Source organism: Protomyctophum bolini (genome assembly GCF_963924005.1).
Source record: "Protomyctophum bolini genome assembly, chromosome: 19".
NCBI classification, from domain to species: Eukaryota; Metazoa; Chordata; class Actinopteri; order Myctophiformes; family Myctophidae; genus Protomyctophum; species Protomyctophum bolini.
In genome coordinates, this window is record NC_137880.1 from 16,879,821 (window position 1) to 16,905,971 (window position 26,151).

The following is a 26,151-nucleotide window of genomic DNA, read 5'->3' on the forward strand; positions in this document are numbered from 1 at the left end:
GCACACAGCCCACCCACCTGACCACTTAATAGATGGGTGGTCTTAAGTGGTCAGATGGGTGGTCACCATTAGTAGCACTATAGGAGCCGAACAGGGAACAGGCTTGGATAATGTGGAGAACTGTACCACATGTGGGGCTGACGTGATGTACAGTATGTAGTATGTAGTACAGTCAAGTTCAATAGTCAGTTAAGGTGTGTGTGTGTGTGTGTGTGTGTGTGTGTGTGTGTGTGTGTGTGTGTGTGTGTGTGTGTGTGTGTGTGTGTGTGTGTGTGTGTGTGTGTGTGTGTGTGTGTGTGTGTGTGTGTGTGTGTGTGTGTGTGTGTTTGTGTGTAGTGGACATGGCAGCATGCATCTGCAGCAGGTCTGGAGATTAATTCATTTTCAAATTTAGTCAATTCAATAAATGTGTCAGTCAGTTATCATGTGAACTGAATCATCATTTACATTACATTACAAGTCCTACAAAATAAGAGGATACATTTTAGATTCTATTCTTCTTGTTCATCCAAATTCTTCAAAAATGTGAAATCTGAAAATGTTGTGTGGGGAAAATAAGTTCCATCAATTTCAGTGTAAAACATCTCGATCCTGAAACACCAAACATAATCAAGTAAGAATTGAATCAAGTGAAATCAATTCAATGCCAGTCCTGGTGCCAGTCCTGGTGTGTGTGTGTGTGTGTGTGTGTGTGTGTGTGTGTGTGTGTGTGTGTGTGTGTGTGTGTGTGTGTGTGTGTGTGTGTGTGTGTGTGCGCGCGCGTGCGTGCGTGTGTTATAATGACTCAGGGTGGTCCTCCGTGTGCTCGGGGGTTTCGTGCTGTCTGTACATGAAGGTGAGCAGGAATAGCGCCACGTCGTAAGAGCACCAATAGGCCGTGTGCGAGGTCACAGCTGACCAATAGCGACTCTCCACCATGCCCTCTCGCAGCTCAAAGTCTATGCGTCTCTCCAACTCCACTGGAATGACAAATACATTACAAACTGTTATAACCTTGCAGTGACTGCATCAGTTGTGGTGTTGGGATGATGCATTTCCGCAAGATATGAACACCACACAATGTTCACGTTATGAACAAACTACACCATGGTGGTAGTGTTGTATAGTACTCGATTGTCTCGGTCTCGAGTCCATATTTTCATTTACCCTGTCTCGTCTTGACTCTGTCTCGGACCAAGGGACCACCAATTCAGTCCTTTGTGAAACACTCATCTGAAATAACCTATTTATTTACTTAAAAAAACATTGTCATGGCTTTATTAACTGTTGGGGGTTTCAAATGTTGTACTGTATGTATTGTATTGTATTGTATTGTGTTAAGATGGTGATTAAAGGCGATGGTGATTGAATGAATATATACACAGGGTTTACATGTTATCATTACAACCAATGTATTCATTTTGAAGTAATTCATGAACAGGTTAGGAACGGTTAAATGAACACTAGATATGGATGTATAGTCATTGATATGATGCAATAGACATGTATGTTGATGTAGCCTATATTGTAAAATAATCTCCATAATTCATATCTGTTCTCCGAAAATAGTTCATCTACAAGCTCACAGGCTGCAGATCGGCTATTTCCGTTTCAGAAAATAGGCGGCATTCGCTGTACACACGGAGACGAGAAAGTAGCTTCTGGGAGCCGGTTTAAAAAAGAACCGCTAAAGTCACCCAAAACGCCGTCTCTGTGTGGCAGAAAGGGCAGATTGGCTAAGTAGCCTACTTGTGCGGGTAATGCAGAATACGTCCTCGTGTAGACAACACCTGAGCAGTCTTGACTTGGACTGGCCCCCCTCAGACTTGGTCTTGACTTTCTTTAGGTGGACTCGACTACAACATGGTGGCATGTCTTGAACATCATATGAATGTTTGTGTGTTGGGCGTAGCCGCGTAATGACGTGTAATGTTCTGTAGATTCATTTAGCAGGACAACGGGATGTATAAAAACTTCGTCAAAAACAGAAGTGCAACACGAGGATAAAGGAAACATTTGAATTTCTCCAACTACAAACTTTTCAAGTACAAATATAATTTATGAAAAGGAAGGAAGTTGTTGTTGGCTATGTGGGGATTATCTGACGAGGTACCATTTGAGTGGGCAAAACCTTACGGTCAATATAAGTAAAAATAGCTTTTCCATGAGTATCTTTTCATATTTTTCCAAAAAGAATACAAACAGCCAATTGCATAATTACAAGTTTTTGTAACTAAAACAATTGTAAAGGTTGTTTGATGTAGTAAATAAGGCAGTGTGTTTGAATCTGCATACAGGGCTCTCGCCCTCCCACGCCTCACTGGTGAGAAATCGGGTAGGAAACCTGGAAACCTTACCAGTCTAAGCAGTTGAAGATGGATGGATAGATGAAAATATGAATTGTGAATAAAATTGTAATCATAAGTATTGATTTAATCGATTATTTAAAAGATCTAATAGTCTTTTTCGCAACACCTCCGTTGTCTGTTAGAACTGCATGCGATTCCCACAATTCAATTCAAAACAAAAAACATCAAGAACACTGTCAGAAAGTAATTAAGTATTAAATGAATACATTTCAGATTATTTACAATGCCTTCACCATTTTGTAATTATCAATGATTCTGCGACGATTCATTGATGTCTAAAAAAGTGCTCCTTGATTGTTCGATTAATTTAAAAGTTAATCGCTTGAATAATCGCAAAGACAAAGACGCAGAGTCGCAGCCAAACAATGACTTATAAAAGACTTGCCTGTGGCGTGGTCCAAGATGGAGGAGGCAGACGTGGACATGAAGGGCTCCTCCACCTCCACCTCCCTCTCCCTCTCCTCCTCATTCTGTGTCTCCCTCTCCTCGTCTCCTTGCATTACGCCTCCCTCCTCCCCGGCGCTCTCCACTTCAGAGGCTCCGCCCTCACAATCCAACGACTCCTCCTCCACTTCAACCACCTGGCCGCTGGTGGAGCGCGAGAAACGGGAGAAGAACATTCCGCCGATGCCCTTCCCGATACTCGCAGCACCTGGAAGAGAGGGGTGGTAAATATATTTACTACTGTACTTCAGTACAGTTTTGAGGTACTTTTACTTTATTTGACATTTTTGAGTGGTGCAACCACTCCAAGGAACAGCAATGTCCGTGTTGTTCACCTATGTATGTGACGTTAATGAGCACGAGTATGACTATTAGTACCATTAGGGGCGCTGTTGTGCCAGAAACAGAGAGAGATAGTGCTGTACTGTTGCCTGCAAATGAGAGAGAGGGGGGGGGGGAGAGGGGAGTTGCACCACTCAGTTCACACGGGTGTGATTTTTGTATACTTTTTGCATCCTTCTATTCCACTACATCTAAGAGACAGATATTTAACTTTTTACTCCACTACATTTATTTGACAGCTGTACTATAACTAGCTACTTTGCAGACTTACTTACTTTGCAAATTTGGAGTATTATTACAAAATATACATTAACCAGTAACCACTAACCCTTATTTTATACTTTTATTTATACTATTAGAAACAGCTGATTTACAAGCTGATGTAAACAGATCTATGAGCTCACAACACGTGTGACACGCTGTGATCTACCAGCTGACAATTACCTAGTTTTCACATATAGTGTAGGAAGTACTGTATAGTGGAAATATTATGGAAAGTAAGCATTTACATTTGCTTTGTTTTACAACAAACAATTCTTTATAGTAAATATACCAAACTAATTAATTTTAACAGCTTTTGTTTGTCACTATGTTGTCATGAAAGACACGAACTCTTGTGAAGATTATGGTGCAGACTATCAATAACTCTTATTTGCCACAGAGATTATTTTAGCAATAATCAAACATCCAATGCATTATCTTTCTTCAATAGAATCAGGAAAGTGCTAACATAATTAACATGTAATTATAGGTGAAGTATCTATAAAGAGTGTTGATTCCAAATGGCCAAAGGGGGTCTAGAGCAGCAAGTTTGTACTTCTTTGTTCACAACCTTAAGTAGTAACGTACTAATGGTTAACTACAGATTGGACTGCAGTCACACTGTCACCGTGTGGGACACCTTCACTTCAGTGGGCAGTAATATACCACAGTTCATTCACCGCATAAAACACCAGCAACCCAAAACAAATATGTTGTCATCATTCTAAAGTGCAGGGTACTTTTTAATTTCTTGTTCAACATCTAATGCACAGAGGAAACCTCAATTGGCCCTGCACCGTCAGTCTAAAGACAGGGGGTAATTTGCTCTCTATTGATTTGTTTGGCCTGTGCAGGGCTGTCCACTGCTTGCCTTGCAACATTATCAGCTCCGCAAGCAACTTCTATCTCACGCCCCCTTTCCGCCAAGCTTAAAGCTGCTATAAGCAATAATACGGTATGTAACATTTTTTATTACCTTTTCTTTTCTTTTTTGTATTCAGACAGCCAGCAATGAGCAAAACGCTTCCAAAATAAATGTAGTCTCTGTGACACATCCAGGGGCCAAAATCTGCATTCAAAGATTTTCCTAGAAGCTTTAATTGTCATTGGTCGATTTGCCTGTCTACTTCCTGATTGGTTAGTCATTTCGACCTGTTGTTTGTCTTTTTTTTCGACCAATGACAGGCCTCAGGGGCCACACCCAAGCTGTGCTACTCATATGATTAGTTGGCGGTGTCCGGGATCGAACCCATGACCTTGAGCTGAGCTACCCGTACACACATTATCACTCTCACTGTATAGTGTCACATCGTCTGTCCATGACATCACAAGTTGAGTAAAAGTTAACACATATAAAGAAAAGTGCATTAAACAACAAGCTCTTTATGCATTGACTGCAAAAAAAAAGTCTGTTTGTCTACATCGATACATCATGAATAACTTAGTTATGCATGATGGATGGATCCATCATGGAGTAGACATACGGTATACCCATCTTCCATCCTCACCCATGATGCTGGCCTTGCCCATGCTAGCTATGGACTCTCCGTAGTGCCTGCGGGACTGTAAAGGGGAGTCGCAGGGGGGGCTGGGGAGGCTGTCGGTATCCACCGGGGGTGCACTCTGACTCTCCTTCAGAGGGTTCAGCAGCGTGGGGCGGATCTGGTCGTACCTGCGATCGGTGGTGTTGTACCTGGAGGGGGATCAGAACCGTGACTTGAATGGTTTCGTTTTTAAATAAATGAGACCAACTATACATGAACCTCCGAGCGGGAGTTAGATCATCGCAGCAGTGAGGAAGAGGATGAAAACGGCCATCATAATAAAGGCAAAACATATATGAAACATAAATAATATGACAAGATTAGTCATGTTGTTAAAATATACTATCTTTTGAATTGCTTTCAACCTGCCGTCCCCATTCATTTATTTAGTTCCCAAAGCTCACACACTGTGAGCTTGTAGCTAGTTTCATGGTACACTGCTAACACTGCTGCACAACTAAGATAACACAATAAATAATAGAATAGGTATGAATGGTTAATTACATGAACAATAACATCCCTATTCTGGGCATGTTATAATGTCATGTCATATTTTAAATGGGTGAACGTTCACACGATGAGTTTATAGATGGTCTATTTGTTTCAGCAAAGACATTTTCTGTAGAAGGGAAAAAAGGAGGGGGTCAAGGTTAGACCTCTCTGGGGGACCCTGGTCAACAATGTAGATAGGGTTAAAGTGGTTCAGTTGCAGGCAGAACAATGAAAAATGTTTTTTTAAAAGAAACCGTTCACGTCGGAGGAAAAACAGAAGAGTGACAGATATGAGTGAAACCGAAAAACAGGAGGGACAAAGTACTTGGACAACTAGAGGGGACGGACCAGACAAATAAGAGAAGAAATCGTGAGTTAAGGTTTTTAAAACAATGAACATGCTCCAACCATCAATGACTGATTCAATGCTCACGTCCCCCAGTGATTTGTCAGTCATGCTCACATACACATGCAGTATAAAGCCAGTTCTCACCAGTGGATTTGGACAGGGGATATGTTACTGTAGTGCTTCAAGATGAGGGGCTCCAGTCTGTATGCCTGAACATAAAGAATAGAAAAATGGGTCGTCCGTATCAGGCTGACCCATTTTTATGGGTATAGCGTGAGTAAATATCCCATTAGTTTTTTATATTCCCTACAATTATTATTTCAAACGTTTTCCAAAAAAAAACATTATTTTATTTTGTATTATTATTTTATAAATTCAAATAGCTGAACTAGATCTGCTATTTTCAATATTAAAGGTAGGGGATTTTCTTTGGTTACAATACTGTAAGTGTTAAATATAGCTCTATATTCTCATTAAAGAGTGTTTGTTCAGTAACATGAGTATCCATGTCTCTCCAGCTCATTATTAAACAGAAAATGCATTTTCAGGATAGAGGACTCAGACAGAATACAGATTAAACAAATGAAATTAGAAGTGATGACACAAATAAATGGGCAGACACAATTGGAACATGACATCAGCATGTGACTGGAATTAGTCCTTGTTCGCAGAATGACGCAGATGACTCTGCTGGACTCCTGGTCTCGGGCAAGGAGTAAAAATAGTATAAATTAAGCATTACTCACACCTTCAGCCATTACATCATTACCACAGCAAACCAATGCCAGATAGGTCACTCAAACGCAAATAACAGTGTAGATAGTCAGTCGTAAAGATTTGAGAGACAAATCGGATTTGCCTGCAGTCTGAAGAAAGCATTAAATACGGTGATCCATTCAGACTGGCTCACCACAGGGTCCGTAGGGTGGAAGATGTTGAAGAGACGCTGGCAGATAGACTTGGGCAGAATGTGGTCCTGGACGCCATTGTTTCCAGGACGGACGCCTCGGAGCGCCAGGAACACCGCCAGAGGGGAGCCCATGCAGAAGAAGTTCTCTACCTGGCACAGAGGAAGAGATTTGTTCCAAAAATCTGATCATTCAAAATATAATTAGCATGTCTGTTAGTTAACAGAATAAGGTTCTTTGCTAGTGTCTTTTTTGTTTGTTTTCTATCCCACGATTTAACCCATTTTCACCCAGTGCCAATTGCCTAAACTGTAATCCTGGGCGCTACTCTCCCTCTGCCAACCTGGGGAGAGCCCCGAACTGAGCTCATGCTTCCTTCAATGCATGAGGAGTGAGCAGGCCGCTTCTTATCACCTGACAGGGGTGGAGTTTCCCCGGTATGACATAGCACGTGGAAGGAACACGTTATTCCAACCTGTTCTTTCACCCTCCACCAGGCGCCCCGGCTGAACAGGGTACCTATCCTAGGAGACACGGGAAGAGCATGCAAACTCTACACAGAAAACCCCTTTCACCATCCCTACCTATGGTCTATTCGGTTTTCTGTTATAGTGGGGAGCAATGAGATGAGTTGTGAGCTTGTCGATCTGCTATTTTCAGCTTTACCCACAATACGGATGCTGGGGTTTAAGTGGTTAAAGAGTCGCATCGGCACAGGAAGCATTCTGCCTTCTGTTGTTATTTATCCATTGCTATTTTTAATCTTGTACCATACTGTGTATATTTGGCATTATAAATTAGATTTGCTTTCCTGTTATTGGGCTTGTTCTTTGTTCCATTCTTCTCTAAAGCTTTCTTTCTATATTCTAAAGTCGTCCTTGTAACTGCAAAAGTTGAGGGCTTGCACACAAAAAAATCACCCACTCATTAGATTTACACCTGTAATCGTGTGATGTGACAATGACGTTGTCATTCGGATTCTGGTCCTGGTCTCCAGGAATCATAATGTTTCAGATATCTCGTCCCTCTCAGCATTAGATTATTTCCCTGCAATGTCCCGCCCCATATTGCATACTGGGCCCTGGTTGGTTATAGCCTGGTTCCAGACGAATCTGGTTGGCTCGTCACCACTTTGGCCGTAAAGTCCTCCCACAATTGAGATTCGCCAGACTTAATCTGCCTGGGGCAATATGCATTGCAAAGGCAGATGAAGGCTGGCTATGCGAGGCTAGGTAGGAAATGTCCACCAGTTTAAGCTGGTGAATGCTGACTGGTAATTTTACCATACCTTGAATTTCAGTGCTGGCCCGGTGGCACATGAAGGGGAATGTAAACCTTCAAACTGTTCCTCTAAGTCCCTCAACCTGTAATAGAGGCAACAGGTTATTCTGACATCAGTGCATGTTGAAAATCCATGTGTATTTGGTTTATATTTATTACCTACCACAGTGGTTCTCAAAGTGAGGTCCGGCCGGGGGCCAAATGGATTCTTACAGGTCTGTAATTGTGAGAGTCCATGGCTTATTGCACACCAAATTGGGATTCCTTCAAATTAATAAAAAAAGATTGCCGGGGTAATTTTTCAGAATAAAAACGCTAGAGTGCCAAGCAGATGAGGCAGAGTTTACTCTGAAAAGCCCCGTCCATTTCCCCCCCAAAACCGGGAGGTGAAATCTTCCATTACTGCCTTGCGCTAATAAGTCTGATCTCTCTTTAGAAGGGTTAATATTCTAAACGAGATGCATGATGAAGTCAGAAATTGGGACAGAACATCAGCGTTCTGATCAAAACCACGGACAGCTCTGTAGATTCAGAGAAAATAAGGAAGATTGTTGGCCCGTAAACCAAGGACTATCTAAAGAGGACGAGAAGCGAAGACCGTATGGTGGACTACATGTTGCTCCTTGGAAGGAAAGAAACATGCGCAGTTGAGACCAGGAAGTTGTACATGATAAATCATAGATATGGCACAAATGGCCCAGCAGATGGCGTGATGCCACTGAAAGGAGAGATGCTTGTATATCATGTCACATATTAAAGTGGATAAGTAAGTCCCAGCATGGATCATCATCACACAGACAGTAATGTTGGTCGGACGTGACATATGTACAAGCATCTGTCCTTTCAGTGGCATCACGCCATCTGCAGGGCCATTTGTGCCATATCTATGATTTATCATGTACAACTTCCTGGTCTCAACTGCATGTTTCGTTCCTTCCAGGGAGCAATGGAGTCCACCGTACGGTCTTCGCTTCTCGTGCTCTTTAAATAGTCCTTGCCGTAAACCAGGAAGTGAATGGCTGCGTGCGCTGCAAAACAGCTCCGGGACGGACGAGCAAGGCGTCACATAGCAACGGCCGCTGTCAAAAAATTGATTTTAGCAATTTAGTTTTATATTATTAAACGGGACCCAAAGACGTGTCCACTGTCCACACATCCTTAGCACCCCGCAGTGTTATTTGAGAGGACGTGTGAACACGTCTTTAGCATCATAAGTGTTAAAATAGTGTGAGAACCACTGCGCTACTACCCAAATACCTGAGTATAGACAGAATCATCATGACATCACCATGACCAAAATGTATTTCCGGGTAGATAAGACCAGGAACGTAGCATTGGAGCAGTATTATTCATGAACCTTATTTCTGGAATAATTAGGACCCGTATGATTATATTGTTAGAAATATTGTATTTTGCATTAAATATCCACAGGTAGACTAGTCTCGCGTAGCCAGACAACTATTCCACAATCTCCGAATGCTATATAGTCTGGAAGTATAGCCACCATGAGCTGAGTAAGGAAGCTGCCATTTCCGTTCACGAATATATATTTTAAAATATCTTTAGAGCTTATTTCCTTTTCTGCTAAGCAACAAGCTATATATGCTTATATGTTTTCTATTGATATTAGGATAAATGTGCGCAACTGTAAAGACGAAACGGAAGTGGCGAGGAGGCTCCACTTCCACTTTATTGCTTACTCATGATAGCTCTTCCGTTGGTCCAGACTCCAGACTGTATGATGAAAGCATTTGGAAATTGCGAGAGGCAACAGTCTGGTAACGCGAGACTACAGGTAGACAAACAGAACAGACTGTAGCTAATGTTCTGGACACACAGACATTCTACCCGGAATTAACCCAACTATATTTTTAGAATGTTTGCCTTTGCGGGTCCCTGGAACAAAATGTTTTGAGATGGGGACCGGCAACCAAATAGTACATATAATTTGGGGGGTCCTTCACATGAAAATGTGACTATAGTAGCAACATAATTGTTTTTTCAGAAAACTATTCAGATTTAGAAGACATTTGTAGAATCTGTCTCAGTTCTTGTGATTAAACCATTTTGATCAGGTCTATTAAGGCCTATTCATACTCCAGTTTTAGGTGCTAAGGTGACCACCGAAACGATGGTTAGTTTAAACAGAGAGATGTGTTTGGGTGAGAGTTGAGTCGCCTACCACCAGGGTGTAACGTCATGTTGTAGTTTTCGGTGGTTACCTTATCACCTGGAGTATGAATAGGCCTTTAATCACCACAGTATACCTGAGTCTGGTCTGTCTTAGCTCCTCCTGTACGTAGCGCTCCTCTGTGCTGGGCCAGCGCGCCTCGCTCTCCTCCGGCGTGGGGACATCCAGGTGATGGAAGCGGACGGGATCCCAGCCCGTCATGATGTCAAAGGTGATGACGCAGCCCAGCGAGTGGGACACGATGGACACTTTGCCGTTCTCCTCGAACTCGGGGTTCCGCTTGCAGAACAACGTGTAGAGACGGTTCAGCTCATGGGTCAGACCCCTGGTGATCTATACACACGCAAGCAGTATGCACATTAACTTTACTTAAGCAAAAGTATCAACACTGCAATGTAGAAAAGTAAACATAAACGTACTCATTGTGCATAATGTCCCGTTATACAAGTTCAAAATGTATTTAAAAAGATCTGCAAGCTCACAATGCGGCATTGTGAGTTTCTAGATCTGCTATTTTCAAATGGCCGAAGTGCTGAAGCGGTTAGTGTGTTTTGTAATAATATTTAAAATCTATGAACTAACTAGTAACTAAAGTTGTCATACAATTGTAGTGGAGTAAAGGTTTCCTGAGATGTAGTGGAGTAGAAGTAAAAGTAGGCCCTACTGAAAATGGCAAATTCTCCTGTAAAGTAAAAGTGCCTCAAAATTGTACAGCACTTTTAAATATAAGTATATTTATATATTTTACACATTAAATACTGGTTCATTTTTGGAAACAGACCTTCAAAATATGCACTGGAAAAATATATGCGTGGCATTTCTTTTTTTAAACAATGTTTTATCTAAAAAAAACTATTGGTGGAGAGGTTTGTCTAGCGGCTAGCCCATGTTATGCTTAGCTGTGATTGGACCATAGCCGTTTGTGGAGGGGCAATAGCTGTAGGTCAATTGTGCTGCGGTGTTTTTCTGCAGAAAGACACGTCCCTCGATCTGGCTGTATTTTGGTTTTGTTCCAATGTTTATGTAAATGTAATTAGTTAGTTACATTCCTCCACTGCATGCAAGCACGTAACTTGGCGTAAAGGACCATACTATACCAGCATCAATCAATGTAATTTAGTCTATTCACAGATTCAAATATATAATAATATTAAATGTGCTTTTTACCCAAAAACATCTGATAGTGAGTGATGTACTTGATATTGGTTAAATGGCTATAGATTTGTCTGTGTTTACATTTTGATAATAGAACAAAACCATTCTAAATAATAAGTTGTTCCTAAAGTGTTGACTTTCTATGTCAAGAAGTGTGTGTGTGTGTGTGTGTGTGTGTGTCTGTGTGTGTGTGTGTGTGTGTGTGTGTGTGTGTGTGTGTGTGTGTGTGTGTGCGTGCGTGCGTGCGTGCGTGCGTGCGTGCGTGCGTGCGTGCGTGCGTGCGTGCGTGCGTGCGTGCGTGCGTGCGTGCGTGCGTGGCGTGGCGTGCGTGGCGTGCGTGCGTGTGTGTGATAATATTATCACCAGGGATGGGGTGTAGGGTTTTTAATAATAAGAGAAGCCACAGCTACAGGCATAATGGTGCGCACACGCACAGACACACACAGACACGCGCACGCGCACACGCACACGCATGCACGCACACACACACACACACACACACACACACACACACACACACACACACACACACACACACACACACACGCTAATGCACATCTAATTCCAGTAAAAGCACAATCAATCACCTTGGATGTTAGTTAAAACTTATACTTATACTGTATCTGTATCTGCCAAGATATCCATCCTTCCAAGACATTAAACACACTGTGTGTGTGTGTGTGTGTGTGTGTGTGTGTGTGTGTGTGTGTGTGTGTGTGTGTGTGTGTGTGTGTGTGTGTGTGTGTGTGTGTGTGTGTGTGTGTGTGTGTGTGCGTGTGCCTGCCTGCCTGCCTGCCTGCCTGCCTGTGTGGGTGGGTGCCTGATACAGTATGTACTGTATGTGCATTAGCAGCTAGGTTACCATGGCAAGGGATATACACAAACAAATGCATATGTGATAATGTTACAGCATTTCACAATTGCCATAATCCACATCCATTTTAGCTGCTACAATGGAATGGAAACTGGACTCACCAAAATGACTCTGGCCCGGTTTCCCAAAGGACACCTCTTACACCATGGTGTAAGAGGTATGGGGCTGTATTTTGCGTGTCTTAAGTACCAGGTCTTATTACCTAACTTGAGTAAACTAAAGACCTGGAGGCGTGATCAATGCTCTTTGGCCAATCAGAATAGCCAAATGGCATTGATCACGCCTCCAGGTCTTTAGTTTACTCAAGTTAGGTAATAAGACCTGGTACTTAAGACACGCAAAATACAGCCCCATGGTATGGTGTTGCACATGATCAGTTGCCCTATAGCTAGGCCGCACATGAAGCCTGTGTGCGGCCTAATTGGCTGCATGGCAGTCAATCAAACACTATGTCCTTTTTTGGGAAACACTGTCAAACACAACAACATAGACAACCTAGACTAGAGCACAACCATACCTGTCCTCATTGCGCACTTAAGGCCTCCTGCATGAATACACAAACTTGTTTCCCTAAAGCCTCTTTAGCCTACACACACCAGGCCTGAGGTCTACCATTGCGTGGCACATCTATGCACGGAATGTCTATGTTCACAGGCTTCATGTGCGGCCTAGAGGGCAACTGAGCATGTGCAACACCATACCTCTTACACCATGGTGTAAGAGAGGTGTCCTCTGGGAAACCGGGCCTCTATCTGCCATTCTGCAATGTCTCTCATTAAACAAAGTACACAATAAATCCAGCGGTTGGTCAATAACAAGGCTACTCGCTAGTCTCGCTACACAAACACTCCACCGTCATTTTCTCCACATGATCTTCAGTGAAATACTTCCATACAAACAAATGTTGAGCAGCCTGTTGTTTAGCTGGGGCCGCTCTCACCTGCTGCTATTTTTGCTACAAAAGTCAATGCTATAGTTTTATATAATTACTAGATTTGGAAAAGTCTGGAAAAAACGCTGTTTGTCCTTTTAAAAAGACAGCTAGACAGTTTCACCTCGTGTCTGACTGTACAGAGGACTGGAGTAGTACATGTACTGTATCTATGTATAATGTAAATAGACAGACAGTCTCACCTCGTCTCTGTACAAAGGACTGGAGTAGTACATGATGTCCATGGCACTGCTGTTCAGCATGTCTCTGAGACCCCGTACTTTGTCCGGGGTGATAGAGTCCACCGTGTCTGCAAGTATAACAAACACACACAAGCACGCACACATGTAAGCACACACACATGTTTGCATTACTATACAAACGCTGCATTGTGTTAGCTTCGAGATCTGCAGTTTTAGGTGCACAACACTGGTGCGCAACTAAGTTTACAAATCTGGCATAACTCCGTCCCCAATGCCTAAACCTAACCTCTAAATGCATGCAACATGTTTTTAAAACATCCATTGTGAGGAGCAGGACAATTGTCCTCACAATGTGTATATGTCTCAAAATCAAACTGTGCTGACATTTGGTACGTGCACACACGCAGAATACCTCCATCAAGAGCCAGTTTGGACCTCCACTCCACAGGGAGGAACTCCACATGTTCTGTAGTCCGATCAGCAAAGTGCTTCTCCTCCATCTTCCTGGCAGCATCTCTCATCCTGCACAAGGACAAAAAAACTCTAAAGGTGCGTTCAGACGACAAGGATGGTTAGAGACGACAAGAGACGACAAGTTGCACGAGCGCCGCAAACGGACGCGGTGCGACCTGGCACAGTACAAACGGGACGAACCGGGGGGGGAAATGGTTTTGGACACAGTGGTGATAAATGTCCTTCAAGCACTTTTATTTATTTGGCACGTGGCAGTATACAGAGCAATGTGTTACAAAACGTGTTGCTGCTCGTGCCAACTAAATAAGAGTGCCTGAAGGACATTTCTGTGACTGCTGATAACCGCTCTAATTCAAGATGAGTAGTTTTGTGGGCTGTTTTTATCCCTAATGTTAAAGCTACAGTGGAGAGAGAGTAGTCCCTGGTTCAATTCCCTCGCTGTCGGGTAATTAAAAGCCCATGTGGTATGCACCCTAACCACTCGGGAGTATATATTGTAGTGAGGGATCTAAGATGACTAATATTATATTTAGTGATCTACGTAGTGTCACACCCATTGCGTGAAACGGACGACAAATTCAGACGGATTTGACAATGCGTCAGATGTTTGGTGTGACGGGATAGTACAACCTGAGAGTGAGAATTTGTAGGTCTAAGTTTGATCATATTGAGTGATTTAAGACGAGTAACTATTGTACTCACATGCTTGTGTTCCTGATGATCCGCCCCTGGTCCATTTTCTGACCGATGCCATGAACCACAAACACGATGTGAGTGGTTTCAGGCGGGGTGTCCTCAGGGGCGGCCTCCTCCACATACCCTCGATGGAGACGGGTACGGCTGCTAGAGGCTGAGTACACCAGGGGGTTAGAAGATCAGTATACAGAAATAAAGTATTGTAGTCACACACACACACACACACACACACACACACACACACACACACACACACACACACACACACACACACACACACACACACACACACACACACACACACACACACACACACACACACACACACACACACACACACACACATCCTTAAAGATGGAGTGTCACATTTTTGTATTTTTCCAGTTTTTCATGTGTCTATGAGGTGACAGTACTTCATTAGACACCCTGGATTCGTTTTTTATGTGCAATAGTGTAATAACTTTGTATTTAGGGTTTCTTCCTGGAGGCTGAACCCTTGACAGTCAAACGGGCCAATGATATAAACACTGATAGTGTGACGTATTACTATTGCACGCACACACGCACCTCCCCCTCTATATATATTTTTTAAGACAACCTCTGTGGGCGGAGCTGTTTGGCAGCTTTTCAAACAGTAATTTCATACATTACCAGTAATCAAACCACTGCAGTTCTATCCAAACAAGCATGATGTACAAACCACGACACCTGTGCATGCTTTACATGCGTTCGCCGTGCTTTGTTTTTGTTATTTGATATGTTCGCTCTCACGTTTCACTTTATTAAAGGTTTCATGACCGGTTTTAAAAACATTAACTGAAACATCCACTCCAGTGATTCATGGCAGGGTTTTTTTCTCTCTGTGTTCTGAGGCTTTTTCAGCTGCAATAATAACCAGGATAACAGCAATTGTGATGTTTGGACAAAATGTGTAGGAGTAATATATGAACGATCAGATCAGATCTGTGTTGAACACGTGTCTATAGAGATAGTGTATAACAATTTGCGTGATGTATGGATAAAATCTGCGCGAGTAATGTAATGTATGAGGCTAATTTGAAAATGTTGAAGTGGCATTTCTTCCTCTGCCTAGTGGGAATGTGTGTGCATAATTGCACAGAAACTGCACGCTGTGTTAAGCATTTTGTTCCAAACGGACCAATCCTGCAAACTTTGGAAGGCAATCGTAGCCAATGGGAATGGGAATATGGGGAAGCGGAGAGATTGTGTATACCGATTTGCATGATGTGTGGATTAAATCTGTAGGAGTAATCTACAGAAATGTGTTTTGCAAAAGTCGGCCTCATGGTGGTGCTATAACAGGCCGTTGTGGAAATATTGGGGCAGAGAGATTAACTGTACACTGGACGGACAGACACACACACACATGCTCACAGACGGACACATGAACGGAAGGAGTGCCTTCGGCATGGTGGAGACAATAATAAAATAAAATTAATATTCGCCTGGCTATTGAGGGATTTTGCCTGTCAATCATCACCTCTGGGATTAGGGGAGGGGTGGGGAGGAGAGGGGGCGGGATTAATGGACTTTGTCATCAGTCCAGGGGCTAATCACAGCACTTTTCTGAGCCTAATGTGGGTGCAATTGGAAAATCGAAATTTTATGTCATGAAACCTTTAAAAGAATGTTCGCCCGCTCCTTTATACCGGGTGTAAACTTGTGATGTCACAACATAGGTTGAAGTTGTCGCTCATGTCCATCCATACCTTTCGAGAACCCCAGTTTCTGAGAGACGCTCCGCGCAATTTTGGAGGTGGTGGCGTCGCTGTAGAGATAGACCTCGTCCACACTGTGCCAATCCACGTGACTCCGGCTCAGCTTCAAACTGAGGATGGCTGCGAGAGACACAGTTTTAATTAACACACATTTATGTAAATCATCCAGAATAATTTGTGTGAATAATATCTCAGGTGGATTTAGAAGCACGGTTCTGTGCGTGCGTGCGTGCGTGCGTGCGTGCGTGCGTGCACTGATTCTAAACGTTGCATCCGGGGACCACCAGGATTCCAAACGAACCTTTGTAACTCTGAGAGTTTAGGAAATGTAACCAAATGGGGCCATCCGATTTGGTTCCATTTCTACACCCAAGACTTAAATTAAGGCTTTTACAGCGTAGAGTGTGTGTGTGTGTGTGTGTGTGTGTGTGTGTGTGTGTGTGTGTGTGTGAGAGAGAGCCTTTCACTCCAGTGTATGTAAGTCATTGAGCTGTCTACAGTACAGGGGACGGCATTCCATGCATGTCCTCTCAGGTGCTTCCACACGTCCTATTGGTTCTGCTGTAGTCAGCCAAAAAACAGGGTCACCTGATTTTGTTTTTTTTGTCTCCCGGGTTGTGAATAGACGAGGTCCTAATTCTGTCATGCTGTAGAACTCCCTCTCTCTCTCTCCCTTTAAAACCACCCTCCCTCTAGCACTCTATCTCCTTTTACGTCCCTGCCCGCTTTCTTTTTACCTCCCTTGCACTCTCGCTGCCTCCCCGATGTCCCTCCAGATATATGTCTTCATCATTTGTTATAGTTATCTCTAACTTGACCCTTATTTTCCCTCCCTCATTGCAGTCTGATTATCGTTTTCCCATTTGTCTCCCCCTATCTGTTTCTTGCTGTCCTATAAACACATTCTTCTCTGTCTACTCTCTCTCTCTCACCCTCTCACACATACACACACAATGGCTCGCTTGCACGCACGCGCACACACACACACACACACAATGGCTCGCTTGCACACACACACACACACACACACACACACACACACACACACACACACACACACACCTGTACTATTATACTTGTACTACTATACATTTTAGGACGGTGATTTAGGATGCCAATTTTAAGTGACTATGGTTACAATTTGTAACCATAACCCTGAAGCCAAAAATAGCCGATCTACAAGCACACACAACGCACCGCTGCTGCAATGCGCAGTGAGCTATTGTCGGTGCTCAACACAAGTACATTATAAATCAAGCATACTGTAGCTCTGACCTAACCTAAACATGAAACCTCTAAATGTCTAATCCTAACCCTGATCCCAACCTGGGAAAATTGCTCCTGCCCAATCCCCCCACCCCCCACTCCCCCTAAGGTCTAACGCACAACTGAGTATATGAATCAGGCATAGCTCCAACCCAGGAATGTTGTCCTCACAATGGATTTTTTTAAAGTACTATACTGTACTAATACTTGTGGGGACATTAGGCCCTCACAATGATAGTAATCATTGTCTCACACACACGCACACACACACAGTCACACACAGTCACATACAGTCACACACACACACACACACACACACACACACACACACACACACACACACACACACACACACACACACACACACACACACACACACACAGTCACACACAGTCTCACACACACGCACACACACACACAGTGAGAGATCCGCACCGTCCTTGCTGTCCACGTTGGCAGTGACCACCTCTGTTTCGTAAGTGTCCCTCATCTGTTGCCCGCGGAAACGGGCCAGGTGCTCGATTTCAATGAGGTCACTCTCGTCCTCCTCCAGGGGAAGCCAGGTTCCATCTATGAACCACTGGCCCCTCATCACAGGGATACGGTCTTGCTCTGGGATGGGAGCGCAACACACAAGGCTGTTCAAGTGCTCCCTGTTGACACCTTGAATGTTTACATAACTTCCGTTCATTTGAACACTTATAAAAGCATGATGCTAATGAGACTGTATGAGAAGAGGAAAACCACAACTGGAAAGGTGATTAATTCTGTCCATGTGCATGCTTAGTGTTGCATTAATGATTGTGATACTGTTGTAAATTGGGGAATAGTGATAAATATTATTAATGATAAGATGTTATTAATGCTGCATAAACGCATAACATGAGTTGTGAGTGAGACGTCAGGGCAATGAATCTGTTCAATAGGCTAAGGGTGGTAGTAGTAGTAGTAGCAGCAGTGGTAGTAATACACATTACAATTGGTATCTATCTTTATCTATTTGTATCTCTCAAGTGGACCAGTTCACTACGCCACTTTGTCATTATGAAACAAATATAGGAGTAAGGCTGCTCACGGTTCCAATACACGGGGTAGCATTCCTTCTCTTTGATGTCCACTTCATATAGACCTCCTCGCACGCACACAGCCTCCACGTTGTTGATGCTGCTGCTGCCTGCGTCCGGCTCCCAGTCAGAGGACACAGAGGACCCGCGCTGTGCACGCCCACCCGCCGCTGGCGGCTCGTCGGGAACGGCCGCCGCGGTGTCGCTCTCCTCCTGGATCTCCCCGTCGGCGGCAAACGTGTCGTCGCCCTCGTCACTGGGAAGGCGAAGAGGAGCAGGACCTCGGCGTCTCACCTACGGGTGAAACGGTTTGTTTAACGGTAACACAAATAATCGATAATATATAGGCCTAATTGATGTAAAAATAAGTGAAAAAGAATTCTAAAAATGTCAAAATGATTGTAAACAGCTTGTATAGGCCTATAATGGCTATTTTCAATATTTCAGCAGAGTTTGCTACTTTGTTGCACTGTGCAGAACAATTTTTATCTATATTAAACCTCTTGATTATACGAATAATTGAGAATAGGCTATCAATGTATAATTGTTTTTAGATTATTAGATGATTATTTTACATTTTACAAATAATGCTTGAGGGGTTCATTGTTAGCCTATAAGAAACTAAAAACATCCTTCTCGGTTATTCGAATAAACAGGCTAGAAAAAAGTAGCTATAATAGAATAATCGCTATAGGGAAATCATGGACAGTCGTGTAGTCCCATATACCCTCTCTGGGTTCTGTTCGCAAAAGCGCTGGTAGACCATCTCGATCTTCAGCGAGTCGTGTCCGATGAACGGCTTCCACGTGCGCTTGTCCTCCTTGTAGAACCAGCGCAGCTCCTCCGGGCCCAGCTCCGTCACCACCTCCCCGCGGTGCCGCGAGCTGGTGGAGCGGTTCCGCTTCTTGGCAGGGCTGTCACGATCAGGACACTTTACTTGTCGATTAATTTGTCACACAAATAATTGCGATTAACGATTTAATTTGCGTTTCTTTGGCATTGAACTTTGGAACATAATATGTAAACAAAATAAAAGATTACATTTATATTTGGATTTTAGGAAATAAATTGCACAGGGCATAATGATAAATAACCAAAGCGGCACTATAGGCCAACTTTCCTCTTCTACCCCAGATTTCAACACGGTTTCCTCTGCAAGAGCTGACATTTTTATTCCATTGGGTAATAGAGCCTGCCTGCCTGCTTGCTCAGGGGATGAATTGAATTTTGATGTCAGATCTTACAAGGCATGACCTTTGACAAGATCTAGGCCTAAATGTCTCAACAGAGTAGACTAAATACAACCGCCTATTTGTATAAGTATAGACCATACAGATTGGATATACATATTATATTCATTAAAAAGTTACATAGTGCCACATAAAATATACAACTGAAATTGCCTATTTAATAATGTTATATATATACTTAAAATATATAGTGGAAATAGTAGATATACAAGCTCACACAACGCATGGCATTGCAAGCTTGTACTGTAGGCTCTGATATGTCCACAATTGTTTTTGAAAATGTTTGAAAAAGTAGGCATTGATGTTTTTTAAACAAATACAAATAATTATCAATAACCATAACTACGGCCAATTAGCCTATAATAATTGTAAATGGCCTACTTCTTGCTGGACGAGACGTTCCCGTCACTTTCCGTGTAGTCGTTGGGGTCGAGGACATCCAGATAGGATGCCCCCCCTCCGGGATCTGCGGCATGATGATGATGATGATGATGATGAAGATGATGATGGAGGAGATGATGGGAGTGGTGGTGGTAAGCCGAGTAGGCGTCCTCCCCCAGGCCAAGGATCATGCCGTCCTCCGACTGGTGGAAGCGGGGGTCCCCTAACAGCGGCAGGTGTCTGCTGTCAATCCCCGGCATCATCGGCTCCCCGCCTTGGACGATGATGTCCACCATTGGGTCCTCGTAGCAGGGGGACATGTCGTTGGCCATGTCCCAGTCGCTACTGCTGACGGAGTTGTTCTCGGAGCTCTGTTGACGGATGAACAACGGGTCATCCTTTAAATTGCTCATCTTCTTGTCAAAGCGCGATGTTTTCTCAATCGTTGTGTGTAAAAAATCGCTGTAGTTCAATAGGCCTACATAGAAATAAACAGTCAGTATGCCCCTTCTTCCATCACCATCATCACCAGGGCTACCATGATGAAGACTAGGCTATAGCATAAACCGGGGGTTTATAGCACTTTCCCTGCCTCAGCATCTGGCACCATCTGTGCGCCAGATAACGCACGATGCTCAACATTACAAAGCCTCAAATATCCGTTAACGTTAATACGATTAAACGTTCCATTTTGCCCTCTGATGGTGTCCTATCTGATCACAGTTATTAGAAATAATAGTATCCTACCAAACCCTCACACAAAACACTGCATTTACTAGAGCGCTCAATGGATGATAGAAGCTATGTATACGTGCTCCTCCCAAATGCGTGTAAAATACGCATCATTTTGTACAAGCGCGATCTGTGCTAGAAAGTAGCAGATCCACAAGCTCAGAACGCGACGCGTTGTGAGCTTGTAGATCAGCTGCTGCTTTCGCCCCGAAGCCACGACCAATCCCCTCACAAGCCACCGTCCGTGTACGGAAGTGTGTTGTTGATGATGTCAGTGCATGGATGTTGTTGTTTATCCTCGGATTTTAGGACAAAATCGGGTTGAAATCCATATGAAATGGTCGCCGTGTTTCTAGTGACGCTGTATGAATACTCCCCGTTGTTTTACATTAGCGTCGTGTCGTTATGTTTCGTTGTCACGGCGGCGATGGTCCTTGGCTGGTAAGTAAATCTACTGGTTTTGTGTCACGTAATAACAAGGACGACGATGATGTTGTGGTAAATGTTGTCATTAGTCAAAATATGTTAATTAAATACATTTTAAGGTTACAGTAGCGCCTCGTTTCAATTTTGGGATCAGCTAGCCTTGGAAGACTATATAGATTTATGTTATTTGATCGAGTCTGACTTTCACATTATGCAAAAACTATAAAATATACATATATGCCATAGTCTTGATCCGATCGAGGGCCGAGGCTATGGATCAGCATCATTTGTATTTTGTAATGTGGACGTGTGTCTCCAAAATGATGTCGCAACAGACAACAGTGCTGCATCGGAGTTGCTTTGCCAAAAAGAGCTCTAGATCTGTTCCTTTTCTTTCTTTTTTTTGGCAAGCGACACCGCCATACTATGGGGTATAAATTAGACTTTTAATCTACTTCGGTGACGTGTCAGGATTATAATTATTGTCCGCGTCATACCAACGAATTGCTGTTGTTGGCTTGTCGTGAATTCAGTGTGAGCACTTTAAAGTTTATACATATATTTTTCCCGGTGATTGTCAATAACGGAGGCAATAATTTAAGTCTGTTTTTTGCAAGTGCATCATCATCATCATGGCTTTTTTTAGCCTTGGTGCCAGCAAGCCCATAAAAAAGAAAGGGAAAAGGGACAGGGTCTAATAATAATATTGGCTTACCTGTGAATCTCTGGCTTCATATCGATTACATCAGCCCTAAGGGGACCTGGGGACACACAGAACAAACTGGGCTCCAAGTAAGCAATAGACTGGCCATAGCCTGCAGACAGTGGAACTGATTGATGACAATTAAAAACAAATATTCAGGTGTGACTTTGCCTGTGTAGTGTTAGTGAGATTAGCCAGGAAGGATTTTATTGTTTCTGTCCTAGACTTCATATTGCTTCACTCTGTACCCTATAGGTTTGGGTTTGATGTGCCAGTGATACTACGGAGTTCTGATGAGTCAGAATCAGTGTTACCAGTACCAGAGAAGAGGATGGTTCAGGTGACCAACCCCTTTGCCCTGGAGGTGGGCTCTGGGCTGGCCTCAATTAATGGTAAGAACACATTCACTCACCACTCAAGGTGAGAGTATTAAAAAAACGCACAAAAGCACTAAGGCTTGTTTCCATTGGGGTCCTCCATAGCCAAAGCTAGCCTAGAAATAAACTAACATGTGGCTTTGGTTCCTCTGCTCACCACATAATACATCTCCATTCCTTCTAGAGGGTGTATCTCTGAGGCCTTGCTGCCTGGAACCATGTGTGTTGACCTGTTTCTGGGGTTGTGGAGTCCATGCCCTCCAGGGGGCTTTCCAGGCACACCAATATGGCCAAAGACTCACCACCCCACAGCAGTTCCAGCACATCCTCCAGTACCAGTACAGCCACAGATTCCAGTATCCTTTATGACACAGCACTTGGAAGAGAGTAGTTCTAAAACTTTTTAAATTCCAATGAGTCTGACCTGCATAAGTCTGAGAGTGTACACATTTAGGGCTGCAACTAACGATTATTTTCATAATCGATTCATCTGCCGATTATTTAAACGATGAATCGGATTATGACACTTATTTAGCTATCACCTTAAATAGCTGCTGATTAGGCTGCTATTCAAATAAAAGACAAACAAAATAAAAAAATAATTCAAGCTCATACATTTGATTAAAGAATAGCTACACATGTGTCAGTCTAAAAGGAAGAGTACTCTTCTGAACTCAAATAGGTAATTTAAAAATAAATATTCAAGCCATATGTTTTGTTCTTGATACTAATGGTTGCAGAAAGGCCATATTTGTCATCCGGCACATGGATGACTGTCACACTGGCCACCTGGACAGAGTCAGGTGGCCAGTAGCCTCGATACCCAGGCTTTCATTTCGTGTGCGCGAAAAATGAAAGCCTGGATTTACGCATGGGCTGCACTGGTCTAAAAGTGGGAGTCAACCCTTCCGCGTAGGCGTCGCTCCAAATTACGTGACGTCAGGGCTCTGAGTGGTGTGCACACCTCAAAATAACACCGTGAGGAAATCATTACCAGTAGAACTTCAAACGAGGCTATGCGAGGAAAATGAGGAGAATGGCTGAATAACCCACCACACCGTCTAAGATAAAAACCAACGTGTGCCGACTCTGTGGAAATAACTTTGACAGTCCGTTAGAATGGTATACTCCAGAGCAACCAGTGGTTTCGACACAATACCAGTGCTGCACTGGGGGGGGGGGGGGGGGGGGGGGAGAGACCGGGGCTGACGAACAGATCGGTGAACCAATCAGGGTGCGCGTTTTTCTGAGCCGCGGCCCTCCCATCTAGGCCAGAAATGTCTAGCGTTAGCTCAGGCTAGGTGGCCAGTGGTTAAGTGGGAAATCATCTATGATAAATTGCAAAAAACTCTAGTGATTAGTTGCCGATTCGATTACTAAATTAGTTGACAACTACGATTAATCGATTAATCGTTGTAGCCCTAATTTTATTACAGACCTGTAAGGGTCGAATTAGAACACTCTGGAACCCTGAGGGTTCCTGCTGAATCCCACTTTGACAACCACTGGTGTTAGTAGGAATGTAATTTATGTATATTTGGGAATCTGTGTTCCAGTTATATCCAATAAGTCCATGTCAAGGCATGTGTTGTGTGTTAAATCCCTTCACCAACCACTCAGAATTGGCAGTGGAGATGAAGAAGAGGTTCACATGGTCTTACCAGCTGATCTGGGAATCACAGACTTTGGTCCATTGCCAAGAGATCGCTACCCTCTAGTGGCGGTGTTGACTCTGGCACAGCCAGAAGCCAGGGAGGCATACAACATTGTGAGTCCTAGTGATGAGCATACCTACTGATGCACCATAACTCGACGATTCTGAAAATGCCTTCTAAATCAGTACTCACACTTTCAAGATTAGTAAAAAAAAAGGGGCAGATGTACAAGCTTGCAGTGCAGTACGAAATGACACGCTCTGAGCTTGTATATATCTGCTATTTTTTAATAACCAACGCAAAATCTAAAATGACAGAAATGACAGCCCAAAGTCCTATTTTGGGCTGGTCATTGTAAGTGTGAAAGCCTGTTTGTGACTCTTGTTTTATTTTTTGTTGCTGTATTCATGCTTCTGTTGCTTGCTTTCCTGTCCAGGTGGCCAGTGTGACAGTCATCCATGTGCCGGATGACAAATATGGCCTTTCTGCACGCATCCTGTTTCAATACCTTCTCACCTCACAGGGGAACATGTATGAGCTAAAGGTATGGCATGGGGGATGTACTAACCACAGTTTCTGCCGTGTTCTGAAATATTGCTTCATTTTCTGAAAACTTTGCTTGTTGGATAGGTCCGTCAAGTAAAACTTCACTTGCAATGCACATTACATACAACTTAATGTGTTTCAACAGAAATACAACAAATAGATACAAAATGGTGCCTTGGGGTAGTTAATCGAGTAATGTCCAAGAAAATCAAACTTGGCTGCCAAATAAGTGGATGAATGGCTTCTCACTGGCTTTTATAACAAAACGGTGACACCAGCACGATGTCTCTCATTTCCCACAGCCTCTGTTCATGTCAGCAGAGGACGGCGAGTCGTTTGGACCATCAGACTCAGACCAAAGCACAGAGAACCCAGAGGCACCACAGCACAGCGACACAGAGCCCAGTGAAGCCCCGGAGCAACCCCAACTAGAGGACGGCGACGAAGAGGACTGCTGCGAGAAAAAAGGCAAAGACTGCGTTGTTTGCCAGAATGCACCTGTGAACCGCGTGCTGCTGCCGTGCAGACATGCATGCGTGTGTGACAGCTGCGTGTCGCGATTTCAGCACTGTCCCATATGCAGAGCCTTCGTGCTGGAGTCCTTTGCTCTGTTACACGGGCCATTTTTATTAGAAGAGGAATGAGCAAATGCTGTATTTAACAAGTTAATATTATTTATTAGCACTGGATTGTTATTGGTTCGTTAAGACCAAATAACAGAATATTCTATGTATATATTATTGTATGTTATGTACATATTTATTCCATGGAGAATATTTAGCCGAGTAGTAGATTTCATGTTCAGTACAAACTCCCATTGAGTGAAGGTTTTAACTAAGTAGAATTCTAAATGAAACTTTGTTTGGAATGTGTATGAAATGCACATGGGTGTAAATTCGTACTTGCCGCTTTTTGATTGCATTTCTCGGCAACACGTGTCAATCACTCTGAATGTAGTCACAGTATTTCAAGAGATGATGCTTCTCGCTCATGGACCTCATGGTAGGACCTATTTCAAGCAATGCAAGTGAGCAAAGTAATAAAGGGCTTTGATCATTATGCAACAGTGATTACCAGTGAGCAATTCACTGATTCTTATCACACATTGGAAGTCACATTCCTCAAATTGCCTGTGAATGAATTGATGTTTTGGATCAGTTTATATTTTTTTTAAATAAATGACATGCCCTTAGTTTAAGAAGGCGATGAATTAAATATGTTTTAATTTAGGCTGTCAATGTGTTACTGTTAACAGTAGCTAGACTAGCCATATCTATGAAATAAAATAAGACAACAATAGTGTATAATTGTAAGGCTTAATTTTATTATATACTTTTATACAAATGTAATGATGAATCTCAGATACATAGCAGGAAAGTCAGACTAGAGACTTATAACATGAAGTGAATGTACTACTTGAGGTCACTTTGTTGGCAACTGAAAATAAATTATACAATGTCGCTTTCCACAAACATACAAAATAAGTAACATTGTTTTGTTTTTCTGGCCTTTATGTGTT

At 43.0% G+C, this 26,151-nt stretch overlaps 2 protein-coding genes across 2 annotated transcripts; one reads left to right on the plus strand and one right to left on the minus strand.

The window, feature by feature from the left end:
* Positions 1 to 764: 764 nt before the first annotated feature.
* Positions 765 to 20,606, minus strand: ddhd1b (DDHD domain containing 1b; the record flags this gene model as incomplete). The annotated part of the gene is made up of 15 exons (XM_080791387.1): positions 765 to 959; positions 2,734 to 3,000; positions 4,904 to 5,088; positions 5,925 to 5,989; positions 6,691 to 6,840; positions 7,977 to 8,052; positions 10,237 to 10,493; positions 13,324 to 13,430; positions 13,736 to 13,845; positions 14,500 to 14,647; positions 16,224 to 16,352; positions 17,934 to 18,110; positions 18,574 to 18,856; positions 19,290 to 19,476; positions 20,194 to 20,606. 15 exons carry the CDS (start codon positions 20,604 to 20,606, stop codon positions 775 to 777), a joined length of 2,739 nt encoding a protein of 912 aa, XP_080647513.1. The 3' UTR covers positions 765 to 774.
* A 573-nt stretch (positions 20,607 to 21,179) lies between these two features.
* On the plus strand, positions 21,180 to 25,939 carry cgrrf1 (cell growth regulator with ring finger domain 1). The gene is made up of 6 exons (XM_080790907.1): positions 21,180 to 21,366; positions 22,310 to 22,446; positions 22,616 to 22,787; positions 24,052 to 24,199; positions 24,523 to 24,630; positions 24,935 to 25,939. Exons 1-6 carry the CDS (start codon positions 21,263 to 21,265, stop codon positions 25,274 to 25,276), a joined length of 1,011 nt encoding a protein of 336 aa, XP_080647033.1. The 5' UTR covers positions 21,180 to 21,262; the 3' UTR covers positions 25,277 to 25,939.
* Positions 25,940 to 26,151: the final 212 nt, after the last annotated feature.

Excerpts from the sequence above, each read along its gene's own strand:
- cgrrf1 (XM_080790907.1), top strand. The coding sequence starts at position 21,263 with ATGGTCGCCGTGTTTCTAGTGACGCTGTATGAATACTCCCCGTTGTTT. Across the intron at positions 21,367-22,309 it reads GCGGCGATGGTCCTTGGCTG|GTTTGGGTTTGATGTGCCAG; the intron begins GTAAGTAAATCT and ends TGTACCCTATAG. Across the intron at positions 24,631-24,934 it reads GGAACATGTATGAGCTAAAG|CCTCTGTTCATGTCAGCAGA; the intron begins GTATGGCATGGG and ends CATTTCCCACAG.